The sequence below is a fragment of the Esox lucius genome, chromosome 6 (genome assembly GCF_011004845.1).
Source record: "Esox lucius isolate fEsoLuc1 chromosome 6, fEsoLuc1.pri, whole genome shotgun sequence".
NCBI lineage: Eukaryota > Metazoa > Chordata > Actinopteri > Esociformes > Esocidae > Esox > Esox lucius.
The window spans coordinates 21,940,394-21,957,236 of record NC_047574.1 but is presented as its reverse complement, the minus strand read 5'-3'; the positions used below and the strand labels follow the sequence as shown (position 1 = coordinate 21,957,236).

At 40.5% G+C, this 16,843-nt stretch overlaps 2 protein-coding genes across 4 annotated transcripts in view; both read right to left on the bottom strand.

The window, feature by feature from the left end:
* Positions 1–11,916, bottom strand: part of rin2 (Ras and Rab interactor 2) — a 30,839-nt gene extending 18,923 nt beyond the window's left edge. Inside the window, exons 1-2 of one of the 3 annotated variants that reach the window (XM_010892321.4) lie at positions 11,712–11,916; positions 429–523 (exon numbers count right to left, since the gene is read on the bottom strand). In XM_010892321.4, coding sequence (XP_010890623.2) covers positions 429–488 — 60 coding nt within the window. In that variant the 5' untranslated portion in view covers positions 489–523; positions 11,712–11,916. Of the gene's footprint in view, positions 1–428; positions 524–1,026; positions 1,045–3,531; positions 3,566–11,711 lie in introns of those variants that run through there. The other 2 variants (XM_020047592.3, XM_020047593.3) reach the window with 2 other exon arrangements.
* A 1,813-nt stretch (positions 11,917–13,729) lies between these two features.
* Positions 13,730–16,739, bottom strand: si:dkey-187a12.4. Its single transcript, XM_010892323.4, has 4 exons — positions 16,011–16,739; positions 15,080–15,306; positions 14,805–14,964; positions 13,730–14,657 (listed from the first exon to the last, which is right to left on the bottom strand). Exons 1-4 carry the CDS (start codon positions 16,303–16,305, stop codon positions 14,479–14,481), a joined length of 861 nt encoding a protein of 286 aa, XP_010890625.1. The 5' UTR covers positions 16,306–16,739; the 3' UTR covers positions 13,730–14,478.
* Between the last annotated feature and the right edge of the window lie 104 nt (positions 16,740–16,843).

The window sequence follows — 16,843 nt, the reverse complement described above, 5'->3', positions numbered from 1 at the left end:
ATTACAAGAGAGACGATGGATGAAAATGTACAGTACAAGTACAGCAATTTCAGTATAAAAACAAGTCTAATGTTGGAATTATTTATTTAAAAGGTGAACCGTTATCGCCATTGTTCTAATAATTTTCCCAATGTCTCCACATGGTTCCCTTCACATTGTTACGATGGTATTCATCTGCTTTGCCTTTACCTTGTGGAAGAAACACTTAGATTTAGCTACACAGTCCAATTCCCACGAGTGTAAGGGGTTAACAGACAAAACTACTAGAACAGGCTGTTATGAGCACCAATGGAAGGATTGGCAACAACAGAACAAAAACCACAAGGACAGTTTCAGGAAGGCTCCTCCCAGGGTGCTCCTATCCACCTCTTCCTCCCTAATCTTCTCCTTTGTTTGTGTTGCCTTCAACTCGCCCTCTCCCTCCATACCTTGAAGAAGCTCCCTGTCTGGTCCCCCTGGCTGGGTTGGATGACTGCGCTGCTGGACATGCTATCCCCCTGTCGTTTGTCCTTTCTGTCTTTCTCTGTGAGGGAGAAAGATGTGTCATTCTTAGCGTTGTAAGACATATTTATATTTGTAATTGAGCTCATCCAGTGCAAATTCAAAAACCTACAGCCAGGTATAATATATAACCCAGAACCCAGACAATTTATCAAATACACATTACATTACATTACTTTCAGAAACCCCCTTCAATGTTCTAAATTTCATGCAGAAAAGAGAAATCCCTCCAGCCACTCTTCCCAGTCAACACCCCAAAAAGACCCCTGTCCAGCCTCTCCTTAATCCTGTCAAAATAACATTTACTCAGCTGCTATACAAAGGTGACTACTCTCCTGGCTATTTGCCTTTAAATGGCAAGTTTTCACATGGTCCAATGTATTTAAGTTAACTCGCAGGACTTATTCAAAAAGAAAGGTTTAGAATCGAGAAAGCAATCAGACAAGGTGATTAACAAAATAAACAACACACTAAAACAAAAAAACTTTAACTCGTATGAGTGTTAACACACAAACCATGCCTGACCCAGAAGGCTGAGATCCAATCACACCCTCATCTTGACACTGCCACTGCCCAGCTCCAAGACATACAGCCTCCCTACACACCCTTCAAGTGGGCCAGAGATGATATGAGAATGAAACAGTGTCATCACGGCGGTCTAACCAGGCGTACTGTGTTGTCCCTGCCGAAGATAACATCTGTCTTTATGTTGTCGTCACAGCGACCGCTAGTGGCTACTGTACGAGTCCAAATGGTGACGGATAGTTTTGCTTTTTCTAGGGAAACCAAGGGAAAACATATGCAGCTGCCCATGCTAGCTTTGTTTGATCTGCTGCCGATGAGTAGGGCTGTTTTAGCACACGCACTCTCTTACTTTTACACACACACACACAACTCCAGACTTTCCCTCTCGGTTGCCTGCGTCTGGCCAGACCTATTGGCAATCATAGCATGCTGTTGTATGGACCCAGCTGTCGGGTCAGAAAAAGAAACTGAAAAACAGAGTCAGATATCCATGTTATGGTGCATTCCTCAGGAAATACCAGGGGAGGGAGAGGGAGGTTAAGGTTGAGAGGAATCCAGATTTCCATTACCTTCAGACAACTCCTTTACCATACCAGAGTGTGTTACTGGCAGTACACACAAGGGGTGCTATCTTTCCAAATATATATATATATATATGTGTTACAATAATAAATGCTAACAGAGTACTTTCTGATAACCATTGCAGAAGACAGCAAAATGCTAAACCCAGCTCATAAAGACTAAACCTCAAAAGGCTACTCACACTTGATTCAAGAGGGGGTTGACAAGTCTCTGCGGTAACCAAAAAGCTTGATTTTGCAAGCTAGTCAACAAATTAGCTAAACAAATGCATAGGAGCCCTGAACGGAAGACAACCTACAGTACCCTCCAGAATGATTGCCCCCTTGTTACAGTTAAGCAAAAAAGGCTTTGAAAAGATTAAGCTGATAAACAATTACATTTTTTTCATAGTTTTCTTTCTTCTTAAAAGTCAACTTCTTAAATACATCACAGATGTATTTTTGTAGTATGTCTTTCATAATGTTTAATACACAATCACAACTGTCTTATCCCAGCAACTACAAGGGAACTTGAAGGCGGGACAACTGAACGCGTCCTCTGAAGCACATCCGCCAAGCCCTTGAGTTTCTGTTCACACTGCTCAGACAACCAAAGTAGTCGCCAGCACCTAAAATCCATCCTTTCACTAATGGGTACAAAATGCTTTCATTGTATAGATAATTCTCTAAGAGCAACAGTGGCCAGAACTTCATGCCTCTTATAATCAATGGTTCCAAATTTTTTGGCATTTTTAGCACTCCAAAATGGACAGTAGTTGAAAGTGAGTAAATCAACACAGGACAGAAAAAGTGGTTGAAAATCATGAAAATTGCATGCCAACTGTATGGAATGGCTAGTGCCTATTTTCTTTGTTCTGACAATAAAAAGCGTTTCTATCCAGCCCATGTGTTTCTATCAATAAATGTATTATGCCAATTTTGCAACAAAACTAATGGCCCTAATTGCGGGAGAATGTACTTCAGGTATATTTTGCAAAGAACATTTTCATACCCAAAATGGTATGCTAGCTAGATGACTGAATATTTATCACCAATCTACAATGAGACAGACATTCAGGAAACAAATAAATCTGGTATCTTACTTCTGCTGCAACTGATTTCCATTCAGCATGGCTGTCATTAAAATCCGTCAACATCTGAACATCTTTCGAATAGACAGATTTAAACTGCATGTGGTGTTATTTATGTTGTGATGTGGCGCATGGAATGAGCAAGAGTGCTGTACAGCAAAATTACAATGAAACCTGTTTCCAAACGACAATCTGGATATAGCCTTTTTTCTTGTGGGGACTGGCACCTTGTTTCTTGTGGGGACAGGGTTTACTATCTTTGTGGATTAGGGTCCTTACATCAATAGCAGAACCAAGATTACACACACAGACTACAAAGGGCAGAGTAAACAGGAAAGAAGCTGACATTTGAAGCAAAAATAAATTGTGCTGCTAATTACAGTAAATGGCCATTTATAACCTGAACTATGAGTCAAAACTCATGAATGAGTATAAAAAAGTAACTAACACGACAGGCCTATAGTCAGAATACAACAGGCTAAGAGTGGCAAAACAATATTCACTGTCAGGGTTCAGGTTAATTCCAATCCAATTATTACAGAAGTTATACTGGAAGATAAACTGCACTATTTTGCACCTTTTTCAAGCACTTCATAAATGTAAGTGACCTATATAAAATGCCAAATCATTACACATACAACAGGCTGGCCTATAACACCTGCAAAGACATCGCCTTGTGAGGACCTGAAAGACTCAAAACGTTCCAAGAAACATCCACCTTCCACTCATTTGAACTGTCCTGTAAAAGACACTAAGTTGACCTCACCACACAGTGAGGTCAACACAGCCAAAGAATCTTCAAGAACAACCCCCCTCTAACCCGCTCTTCTCTTCTTTGCTCAACCAGGCCTCACCATCAAGACTCCGGTGCATCCCAGGGAGTTACGGCTCACAGAGACCCAGCTCACAGAGACCCAGCTCACAGAGACCCAGCTCACAGAGACAGCCCAGTCATCACGATGAGGTCAACACAGTGAGGTCACAGGTTAAGTGAAAATCATTAAGATTATCAAACTATTTGTGACCTCTCGCATTTTAGTTTTTTACATATATGCATTTTAGGGGTTTAAATAAATATACCTTTTACATATGATCATACACTATGACAATATATTTTAACCTTTTTAGTCATTTTTATAACATTCACTCCTTCATACTTGTTTGTTGTTAATGTTCGACAAATCAAAGCAGTAGTAATGTGGTGACCCTCAGTGAGAATGATGCAATATATAGTGCATAGCCTATTGTTACACTACAGTTGAGGTCTCATGCGAACATACAATTTCTGTTCAAATGTGGCCTGTGATTTGATTGACATAAATAGCAATGCATTTTTTTATTCCTCCGAGTATTTCTCTTCATCCCTTATTGTTGAAGGCAGTGTGATTTTCCAAAGACATAGCAAATGTAAAAAGGATCCATGAAATTGTAGAGCCGATGACAGCTGATATAGCTGATGAGTGGCCAAGATGTAAAATGTTTGGCTCTGAAGCAGAAAAGACACATTTGTGATAGGGCGCCTATTAAAGCCATTGGTAGCCTGATAGGTTATGTATTCAATTATTTGTTTTATTCAGTATCACACACATAAAATACAGCACAAAGCTGTCTTGAGAAAGAAACAAAAGAGAAGCCCATAACACACATACAAAGAAACGTGACTATGTACAGATTCAGTGAGCTTTCACCACTTGGTTTGGGTGTGTCTCTGTTTGCAAAGAAAGTCACCTCCACCGGCTAAGAAGCACAAGCCTCAACGGAGCCTCCTGTTCCTGTAGCACGAGGCAGCTTGATGTACAAGTACACCCCCTGGGCTGGATGCTATTCAATCAGAGGTCTTATCATAGCCACAGGCACACAGGAATCCCTGTTACAAACACACATACACACACAAACACACAAGTTAGTCTTTTCATCCTTGTGGGGACCTGAGATAGAACCTTGATCAAGTTTTCCAAAGCTGAGGGAGTGAAAATGTTCCAGGGTGTGGTGCTAACAACACCCTAAAGAAGCCTCTTTGAACGAATGTGCAACGACGCAACCTTAACTAGCGAAGTGGAATCCCGCTTCTTTAGTCAACGCTTCATTTTAGATACTGCACAATTTGTACACAAAAGAATGGAAGGCGTGCCTAATTATATGACACGTGCAATTGGTTATATATCTGACTTTGAGACTTGACATGTACACAAAACAAAATACCTAATAGTTGGATGTTTATTTCTTCTAAAACGATAGGAAGGATTAGTACATTTGAATTTAATGCTTGTTTTATTAATTAAAAATGAATTAGGTAATTCAAGTAAGTCCTGAAATTAATGTAGGTATTACACCTCTAGCCAACCTGTGGAAGTTAGAGTGCAAACGCTAAAGACAAACTGAGCCAATAACACTAAAGTAGATTGCATTGATGAATACACAGACTCTGTCTCAGCATGAATCTCTAAGTGCATCGATGATGTCGTACCAAGGGGAAATGTTCAGACTTTCCCAAACCAAAAGCCCTGGGTTAATGGTCAAGTCCGTGCTATGCTCAGAGCACGGTCCTCTGCCCATAGTTCCCGGGGACTGAGAAGGTCCAAATACGACCTACGGAAGGCCATCAGAGATGCCAAAAGAGACTACAAGTTGGAGTCTAACAACCACAGCTCAGACCCGAGACACATGTGGTGTGGACTGCAGCACATCACAGACTATAAAAGGAAGAAACAGCAGTGATGCCCAGTCTGCCGCCTCTCGCCCCAACGAGCTCAACACCTACTGTGGTGCTCATAAGTTTGCATACCCTGGCAGAAATTGTGGCATTGATTTAGAAAATATGACTGACCATGACTGTCTTTTATTTAAGGAAATTGAACATATGTTATTATTATCTTATTATCACATAAATGTTTGGCTCCTTTTTTAATCATAACTATAACAGAAATCACCAAAATGGCCCTGATCAAAAGTTTACATACCATTGAATGTTTGGCCTCGTTACAGACACACAAGGTGACTTTTTTTATTCCAAGTAGTGTCTGTGTACAGTCAATGAAATTGTCAGCTCTCACGTGGCTAGATACTGAACCATGTGTAGCAGAAAATAACTCTCAAAAGACGTAACAAGGTAATGAAACTTCATAAAGATGGAAAAGGATATAAAAAGATATCCAAAGCCTTGCAAATGCCAGTCAGTACTGTTCAATCACCTATTAAGAAGTGGAAAATTCAGGGATCTCGTGATACCAAGCCAAGGTCAGGTAGACCAAGAAAGATTTCAGCCAAAACTGCCAAAAGATTTGTTTAGGATACAAAGAGAAACACACAAGTAACCTCAGGAGAAATACAGGCTGCTCTGGGAAAAGACAGTGTGGTTGTACAATAAGACGATATTCAACCTCTTCCTGACTCTGTCTGCCGTCCCCACCTGTTTTAAACAGACCACCATTGTTCCCGTACTGATTGAACCTTCCATCACCTGCCTGAATGACTATTGCCCTGTAGCACTGACCTCCATCATCATGAAGTACTTCGAGCGACCCACATCTGCTCCCCCCTTCCTTACACCTTGGACCCCTTTCAATTTGACCCCAATAGATCTACAAACGGTGCCAATCACCCTGGCGACTAACCCCGCCCTCTCCCACATTCACAAGGATGCTGTTTGTGGTCTACATCTCTGCATTCAACACTATTGTGCCCATTAAGCATGTTCCTAAGCTCAGGACCCTGGGACTTAACACCTCCCTTTGCAATTGGATCCTGGGCTTCCTGACGGGCAGACCCCAGGTGGTGAGAACGGGCAACTTCTCCTCCTCTGCACTGACCCTGAGCACCCGGAGCCCCCCAGGGCTGCATACTAAGTACCCTCCCCTACTCCCTGTTTACACATGAACGCGCGGCCACACACACAGCTCCAACATCATCCTTAAGTTTGCGGATGACACAACCATTCTGGGTCTCATCTCCAACAATGATGAGAACGCTTAAAGAGAGGAAGTAGCGATCCTGGCTACATGGTGCCAGAAATACAACCTCGCTCTCAACTTTTGTAAGACTAAGGAGATGATCGTGGATCATGGAAGTGGCAGAGGGGGGGTCATGCCCCCACACACATCGATGGAGCTGAAGTGGAGTCTCTGACTTCATGTTCCTTCGCTGTGTTCATCAAAGATGACCTCACTGTGTCCAGGCAAGCAGAGTCTTGGTGAGACAGGTAGCGTGTCATCGGCTGCCACCCTTCCTCCGTGCAAGGCATCTACCACACACAATGCCTCTGGAAAGCATGGAACATCATCAGAAACTACAGCCACCCAGGCTATGGTCTGTTCACACTGCTGTTGTCTGGTTGACGCTACCGGAGCATCAGGGCACACACTCACAAACTGTTTTTTTCCTCAGGCCATAAGGCTTCATAACCATGCCATAAGGCTTTTCAACCAGGCCATATGGCTTCATAACCAGGCCATAAGTCTTCAAAACCAGGTCATAAGGCTTCTCATTCATCACATGAACATTCCAAATGCTCTGATGTCTTTCTATATACATATGTACATTATGTACATTATAATATTTGAATGTACCATTCACAGGGATATTACACTTATATTTAGAATATTCAATACTTCTACCCATATTGTTCATATTCCCCATTCTACTTAAAATTGTTGTTAGTTTACACTGTTATGTATATATTTTGCTATATTTTTGCTTTATATATTTCATAATTCTTACTGCGTAGATGCCGCATGCCATTGTTCAGAATGACACTGTGTTATTCAGTGCATTTGATCGAGAAAATACTTTGACTGCCCTGCTTTTTTGCTGGACCGCGTAAGTGGAGCTGGCCAAGAAGAATGAATGTCTCTTAATGAGTGATTGACTGACCGACTGACTACACCTTGTTAAACAGCGTAGTGGTTAGAGATCTCACATGGGAGACCCAGGTTCGAATCCAGTGAGGATTCAACAACATTCATCCCCTTCTAATCGTGGGCTGGCCGAACTAGGCTTGTCTGGTTCCTTTTGTTGTTTCTTCAAATGTGAACAGACTAGTTTCTCCTACACAAGGCTGGCACAGCTACAGTAGCAGTTAGCTGGGGTGAGCAGATGGGGCAGGTGAATGACTACATGTCAAATATCATTTGAGATTCTTTTAATTTAGGCCAATTAAAATGTATACCATCACCGTCACTCTCCTTCTAGGTCATATAGCCCTTTCACATACTGGAGGTGTGTTTTGGGTCATTGTCCTTTAGAAAAACCAATAATACTCCCACTAAGCATGCACCAGATGGGATGGTGTATCACTGGAGAATGCTGTGGTAGCCATGCTGGTTGAGTGTGACTTGAATTCTAATGAACTCCTAGTGTCACCAGCAAAGCACCATCACAGCTCCTCCATGCTTCACAGTGGGAACCACAAATGCGGAGATCATCCATTCACCAACTCAGCGTCACACACCACGGTGCTAATCTTCATGTCTCATGTTCCTTGGCCAAAGCAAGTATCTCCTTCTAATTGGTGTCCTTCAGGTTATTTTCTTGCATTCTGACATAAAGGCCTGTTTGAAAAGTTAATCCATGGTTTTGTGACTTCAAGATTGCACCATTGCTCATGCTCTTCTTTACGGTTACCCTGATAAGACAATAAAAATACTTTAATTAGTGCTAAACATGGCTGCTAGAATCTTAATTATCTAGCAATTGTCTGACCTTAATTTTTTTAAGTAATGATGGACTGTCATTTTTCTTTGCTTATTTGAACTGTTCTTACCGTGATATGGACTACTACCGTACAGACATGATGATGGTCTTCTGTATACCAACCCTACCTTGTCACCCTCCGTATACCCACCCTAAAGCATTAAGAAGGAAATTAATTTCACAAATTAACTTCTAATAAGACACACCTGTTAATTTAAAAGCATTCCAGGTGACTACCTCCTGAAGCTGGTTGACAGATTGCAAAGATGCACAGCTGTCAAAGGCAAAGGGTGACTACTTTGAAGAATTGTGCAATATGAAATGTAATTCTATCTTTTCAAAGAATGTCTGGTTGCTGCATGATTCCATTTGAGTTATTTCATAGCTCATGTCTTCACTATTATTCTACAATGTAGAAACTAGTAAAACTAAAGAAATACCCTTGAATGAGTAGGTCATTCCAAACTTTGGAGTGGTACTGTTTATCAAAACAGGATAATGTTAAAGTAAATGTCAAGGTTCACATAAGTAGCTAGAAAAGATGATTTTTGTGCACAGACTCTTCTGACCAAATACAAGGTCTGGTGGAACAATACGTCCAACTTATCCTTCATCAGCCACTAAGAAAAATAATACAAATTCCCTGGGTGACAGAGATTGTGGTGATCAGTTTAGTCTATTAACCAATCATCCACCACAACACACTGCCCCGCTGGTCACCAATTGTTATGTAAACATTGTTGTGGTACAGCTGAGTGTACAGATTATCTTTTTTCTTTCTCGTTCTATCATATAGTGGTTAAAGCAAGACTGAAAACCAGGTCACCTTTCCAACTCTCTCTCTCTCTACTCTCTGACTGCATCCATCTCTTCTCTCAGTTTTTTTTAGCATGAACTGCATGTTTCAGGTCCTGTCACAACGCTTTAAAGAAGATAAGGTCTGGCTATTGACTAGGCTGTTCCAAAAGTTAAAATGTATTTAGTTTCCGCCATTCTGATGTAGAATTGCATGTGTGTTTTGTACTTTTATCTTGCTGCATGACCGAGGTATGCTTTAGATTCAGTTCAGGGGTGGTTTTCCCGACATTCTCTTTTAGAATGTATTGTATTTCAATGATGGCAAGTCCTCAAATGTCTTCATACAGCAAGCCATCCCCAAAAACATTCAACTACTTTCCCCATGCTTGACATTTTGGGTCAATATTGTGGAATGCAGCATTTGGTTTTAGGTCCAACATAACTTGACTCATGTTGTCTTTAGTGGTTGCTATTTTACTGCAGTTTATCAAAGATCACATTTGAAAATAAAAAGGAAAACTATCTGGTCCATTTAATTGTATTATTTTATGGTTTGAAAAATAAAGTCATAATTCAGTTTGCTTGAAATTGCACACAAAGTTTTTCACTGTGATATTTGTTTTGCAACCAGACCACATTTTACCATATCATGCCACCATCATGATTTAATTACTAGGGAAGTCCAGCCTTATTACATCTACAGGCCAATTCTCTATTCCACAATGAAGCTCTCTTGTGCATGCAATAATCAGAAATGTGTGTGTAATTACCTTTCCTGTGACCAACTAAGACTCCCAGAGAGCAAGGACCCTGGTTCCCCCTGCTCCAAGAAAATCCACAATCCCATCCTAAGCTACACTGTAACCTTGACAACATGTGATTTAGAACAAATCTCTATTGCAGGGAGCTTTGAAGACAGGGAACCTGTTCTCTTACAGACTGGGTGGGTGGGTGGGGGGGGGGGGCATTAGCTAAGTAATGATCTGCCAGTCTTGACACACTTCTTAAATTCCTTGACTGTGACTAAAGCCCTACGTAATAGCTTCAATTTTTACCCACCAAAGCCAAGCATAAGCATATTTACATATTTCAGAGGAGACTGGAAATCTAGCACCTTAGCAAGTTTGCAGCTGGAAAACAAAATAAAAAAAGATTTCTGAGAAAGTGGAACAATTCAGATGATTGTGGTAAAAGAAACAATTTTTCAGTCTAGTTTGGAAAATCTAGGGGTCTGGAGGTCATCGAAACATTTAAATATACTTTTTAAAACAGAAAATTAATTGGTTGACCACTTTATTTATCTGGGCATTAAGTGTTTATTTGCTTGCAAAAACACTACATAACATTAGCATAAATACAAATAAAAGTGAAAATACAAAATGCAAATGAACAATAATGTATTGTTGGGGAACTGATATCATATGGGAAGGTTACAAGAAATGTCATAAAGTCATTTGAGGACACTGGGCAAGTTGAAGACCGAAAACGCAGTGAAAGCCAAAAATAAATGTATGGCAAATCCCGCAAAAAGAAATGACCACAAGACTACTTAACAAATTACACAACAATCAAGCAAAGCAAACTGCATACATTCTAAGGGAGGCCACATAAACACAGATTAGTTTATGCTAGCTTTCATTGAATTAATGCTTATTTTGTTTAGTGCAATGTTATACATTGTATTTTCAAAAACAATTACTGTTTAGAAAAATTCCACACATACACATATCATAAAGGCTTAATAAACCAGGCCTACATCAATATATACCTGTGTACTGCATAGACCAGCTCGTAGTCCCTCGTTAATAGCAGCACAACTGGCTAGCCAACTCATATCCCTTGATACCCTAGTTAAGCTTTTCTAAAGCTTTTTCTTTTTGCTTCAGGCCTATACACAAGGTATTTGAGAGTTCCCAACCCTTGAGCCTGCATTCCACGTAATTAATATTATGTGAGTACAGTACGGTTTCGTCTCCAAATCGCTATCCCTTACTGAAGCATCTCGTCGATTATTCCAAAATAACACAGCAGGCAGCAGGTGTTGAATAACTAGGTTATAACATAACTACCATTCATGTAAAATATAAAAACACACTTTGAATACGCAAATTGCCGTACATACTTTAAGTGCCTTAAGTGTTAGCCCAAGTGTTATATTTCCACTCCAGTCCTTGGATACCGCAGCCCCAATTGCAAAAAAAATGGTTGTAGCTAATACTTCTGATTCCGCTCATATGGAATATGTGATTAGTGGACAGGTTGAATCATGTGTGCTTGTCCGTAGTTTAAATGAGTAAACTACTGTTGGCATTCTCAAATCATTGAGCTGGGAAACACAAGAATAAACTATCCTGGCATAGTAACCTAAGTAGGAAGTATTTTCGAGAACAACAATTTAGACTAATGTAGACTAAAAAACAGGCAGTCAATGTAAAAACATTGCATTTCTACGCTTGTTGACATGTAAATCTAGAAACACCTTTAGGAAAAGTTGTGAACTGAGCCCTTCGATCACGCAAGCTGTCAACACAATGAAAACTTAGCCTACCTCTTTCCGACGTGTCCAGTCTGCAGAAATAAACGCCTAAAGAACCAGGCCTGGGGTATGTTTATAATTGTCTTTCATTTTGAAGTAATAAGTCACTTTGCGTCACTGAAATGACGGGGAATTCATTGTTTGTCGTTGAAAAGTTGTCTAGGCTCCTTTGCCGAATACGTTCCGTCCATGATTTCCTCCAATTCTTTTCTTTTCTTCCTCCTCTGCGCATGCCACATCTCCAGGAGGAACAAAAGTACAATTTGGCTTTCACGTCACGTGTCTTTTCCATTAATTACTTGGGCATTTGGGCAGGAGATCGCACGGTTTGTAGTGATGCCTGTTTGTTTTTCTTCACTTTCTAGAAGGGTATTTTCCTGTTTACTTAATTAAAAAAAATACTATTCATTCGGCTAGCGAAGGCTCAACTATGATGATATACATTTGCAATAATTTTCAGAATTAGTGTTAACCCTCTGACATAATATCTTGAGGATACAAACTACTACTACTTCAAACGTTTGGGGTCACTTAGAAATGTACTTGTTTGCGAAAGAAAAGCATTTTTTTGTCCATTAAAATAACATCAAATTGATCAGAAATACAGTGTAGACATTGTTAATGTTGGAAATGGCTATAGCTGGAAACGTCAGATTTTTATGGAATACCTACATACATATCAACCATCAGTTCTGTGTTCCAAAGGCTTGTTGTGTTTGCTAATCCAAGCACAGATGAACATTTGTGGTGACTAAGAAACAATAAAACTGGCCTTTAACCTAGTTGAGTATCTGAAACCAGCAATTGTGTGTTGGATTACAGGCTCAAAATGACCTTTCTTCTGAAACTCGTCAGTCTACTCTTGTTCTGAGAAATGGGTGAAATTGCCAAGAAATTGATTCCTTGAAAGAACAGCGCAAACTGGTTCCTGCAAAACACCGGTCTCAATGTCAAATGTGTAGGGGCATCTCTGGGATTCTGGCCGTTTTTCCAATTTTGGTTTCCATTGACCATCGTTGCATCATTTTGTTCTCAACAAATTACTCCATGTACAGTAAAGATTTTGATCTTTAATATATTTCCTTCATGAAGACCCGATGTGTGATTTAAGTGTTCCCTTAATTTTTTTAATGAAATATATTAAAGATCAAAACCTTTACTGTAAATTGTGTAATACCTTAAGAACAAAATGAAGTATAACAACAGTCAGTGGAAACCAAAATCCCCAAACGATTGAGGGCTGGATTCAAACTCACACCAAAAATCAAAGCAAACAATAGAAATCACAGGCTGTTCCAACTTGCGTGAATTTTATCACACCAACTCACAATGTGACTCAGTAGTGTGTATGCCTGTATGCACTCCTGACAACCTCTGGGCATGCTCCTGATGAGATGGCGGATGGTGTCCTGGAGGATCTCCTCCCAGACCTGGATCAGGGACGTCAGTGAGCTCCTGGACCGTTTGTGGCTCTTCTTGGCAGCGTCGAATGCACTGATACATAACATCCCAGAGGTTCTCAATTGGATTCAGGTCTGGGGCTGGGTTGATGCCCTTCTATGGCCCTGTCCAGCTCTCCTCATGTAACGGCCCATCCTCCTGGTATCTACTCCATGCCTTGAGATTGTACTGGAAGACACAGCAAACCTTCTTGCGAAGGTACGTATGGATGTGCCATCCTCGAGGTGCTGGACTACTTGTGCAACCTGAATGGGCTGGTGCTACTGCCTCATGCTACCAGTAGTGACAAGGACACTAGCAAAATGCAAAACTTAAGAATCCACCAGGAAGGATAACCCCCTTTTTGGGGGTTGTCTTGCTGTTGCCTCTCCAGTGCACCTATTGTCACTTTCATTTGCACCAAAACAGGTGACATTGATTCACAATCGCTTATGCTTCCTCCCTGGACAGATTGATTAAACTGCAGTTTAATTGACTTGGTGTCATACTGTTATGATTGTGTTCCCTTAATTTTTTAATCAGTGAATATAGTTAATACAAATGAATGGAACAAATGAATGTGAATCAAGTATTTTCAAATATGTATTTATTAACATTTACAATGTATAATGGCTGTTACAAGTAATAACATTTTATTGACAGTTTAGCTTTTAACACAGTAACTTTCTTCTGTAACATTCACTCCAAATCCTTTGAATGAGCCAATTATGAAAAACACTTTGCACAAAAGTAATTTGAAATACCAGGAAGCATCCGATTTCATGAAGATGAAAATACCATAGCCCTTCTATTAACTGTAATGTCTATAGAATATCTTTAGCTATAGAGGTCAATTAACATCCAGTATATACTTATCCATGTTTGCTAATATTCATTACCATGGTCAAAGACTGAAGGCAAGCTTTCTAATCAATATTTTCAAAGCATTAATTTGAACTTATCAAAAGGGAATTTTTTTTGCTTTGAATGAATTACACAGGTATTACACTGGTCCGTGATAACCTACCCCCTACCACCACCACAGGCATATGTGTGATGTTAATGAGTTAATGGGGTCTTTACAGTAGTCTAGACGTTGAAGGCAGACTCTTGAGAACTGTGTGAGGTCTATACTTTGAGTGCAAATGTTTTACATATTTCTGCAGGGGTCTAAGCTACTCAAGTAAATCCCAGGCCCTTCCAAGAAGTAACATGGGCCCTCCTGCATGTTTTCACATTTTAATGACATTTCTCCTTTTTTTACGCAATGTTACAAACTTAGAAAAATACTGACATGTGGACAGTGGAATTTACAATATTTAAATAGGATGATTGTGGGTTACTCCGGATGTGCAGGCAGACCTACACATTCCTTTGGACACATGAACTCAGGTGGTTTGTAATGCCGTCGACCACTCCCTCCCTGTCTGAAGGGGGCGAACCGCAGCCATTTCTTTACCACATCTGCAAACTGATGATGTGTGGCCTCTTTGCCTACTGGGGTTCTTTTCAGAGCACCTATAGTAATAGAGAAATACAGTCAGTGCTGTGCCCCAATTCAATGGTTTACTTTCCAAACGTCTATTTTCTGCGTGTATTGAGACTGTACTAAGACATTCGCACAACCCATCTCTCCCTCCAAGTATATATGGTACTGGTTCTTACGGAAGAGAACTCCTTGGAGGCGGGTGTTTCTGAAGCTCCTTTTCTGGCCACGGCCCACCCAGTTGAGTTCGGAGCCCACAGCAAAAGATAGCACCGCCTGCATGAGCCTTCGTACTGCATCATCCACCGTAGCCCCGCCCATTCGCGACAGATGAGACACCTGTCAGAGGCAGTGTTACAGACAGACACGCACACCATTATCAGTATTACAGTACCAGAGTAGGTAACGTGCGTGTCGCTGGTTTGAGCCTTTGTAGGTCATGTAGTCCACTTACCATTCTCCTCTGTGCTCCAGAATCCTCCAGGTGCCTCTCAGTGTCGTCAAGCTGCTCCATGGTCCTCAGGGGGATGTCGATGTCAAGAGCCTCCACCTCTTCCTCTACCTCTGGAAAGCTCTGGCTCTGAACTCTGGCCTGCAGCTCCCTCAACACAGCCCATTGTCTCTGCTGCTCCTCCTTGATCTCCATCAGCAGGGAGATTATTTTACGCTGTGCAGCCGTCTCTGAGCAACAGGGGATGGAAACGGATTTGGGATGGCACAGGACATCGCAGGAAAGGGATTATTATTTGACATTTCAGTGGGATACTAATTGTGTTGTTTGTGTTGGATTATTATTTATTTTTTTGCTAATTAGAATTTAAACAATTCACTGAATCGACATGGAATGTCGCTGATTTTTGGTCTTTCTGAGGTCGATTGAATGTTGGTTAAACTAATAATATATATATTTTTTTGAAATCAGTATTTTGATTAATATTTTTACATTACATTAATTATGAAATAATTTTTGGGTTGGTTGTGCCTGTTAATGCAGTGTTTATCATAATGAATTCACAGTTAGTTCAATAAGTTTGCTTTAATTTCAGTACTTTATTTTGAAGTTATTGCCCACTAATCAAGGATTAGACTGTCATTAAAAAGTTGTGTTTGTCTTTGTTATTTGGTATCACATTTTGGAAATGACGTACTTAGTTCGAGTTAGTTGTGTTCACCATCAATATAAACCGGAGAATGTGTGTCAAAGGCTTCTCATATTCTTCAGCCAATTATGAATGTAGTCTGGGGTGCAGTGTTACTCCGCCTGCAAATCTGATTGGATACATCTAAATACTGTCTTGCATTTTCTTTCGCTCCCTTTTACTTTCAAGAAGGTTCAAAATTGAGGAATTCACTTTAAACTCTGGTAAATCTGGTATAAACGTTACCTGCTGGTGATGAGGTTGTTGGCATCAAAAACTTTTCACCAACAGCACCCGTGCTAAACGTGGCACTGAGCGACTCAACGTTAAAGTTGACATCGGTGCGTCTTGGAATATCATCTTTAGCAATATCCTCCGAGCGTTTTGAAACATGTTCCGCAAGATTATTCATTTCGTCGGTCACAGCTGATAGTCTCTGCTGGAGTGTTTCTAGTGCTATGTCTGCCATGTGTTTGTTAACCAAACCTTCCACTCGTTGCTGCATTGCCCAGCTAGAAGTGTCTCCATTATTATGCTCCATGAAATGTAGGAAGCTGTCGATCTCCTTAACGTTAGTTTTAACCAACAAAAACCTTTCTACAATGTATTTCTATCTTTCTAGGTAAACGCAAAAGGGACGTTCTGAGTGGAAAACACGGAAGTGGTTGTCGAACAGTCCACGGCTAGCGCACAAAATTACGTTGCAGCAACGTCACAATAATGTTGCGAGAACGTTGGTAAGACCAAAAGAACTACATTTACCAAGAGACACTATGCTAAATTCCTTTCCCACGGGTTGACCGCGTTAGTTGTTTACCTTGAACGTGTTTTGGTTCTTGGAAAGATACTTCATGATATTGTAGGCTAGGCTACGTAAAATGAAACGCTGTAGACGATGAGATGTAGTGATGAAGAATGTTCTCCGATTACTTAGAAAGTTGTATTGCCAGCAATGAGTTTGGAGAGCACCGCGTGTACTTGTACTTGACTGTGGGAGTAGCCTGCAAAATGTTTTTTCTTAATATTTGTTTTAACAATGTCAAGAGCCGAGTACAAACACATTGTGTGATAATTTACCA

Bases quoted from the DNA above. Each gene is read 5' to 3' on its own strand.
- si:dkey-187a12.4 (XM_010892323.4), bottom strand. From the start codon at position 16,305: ATGGAGCATAATAATGGAGACACTTCTAGCTGGGCAATGCAGCAACGA. The intron at 14,965-15,079 runs GTAAGTGGACTA...TGCCTCTGACAG, and splicing joins CTGGAGCACAGAGGAGAATG to GTGTCTCATCTGTCGCGAAT. The intron at 14,658-14,804 runs GTAAGAACCAGT...CTATTACTATAG, and splicing joins CCTCCAAGGAGTTCTCTTCC to GTGCTCTGAAAAGAACCCCA.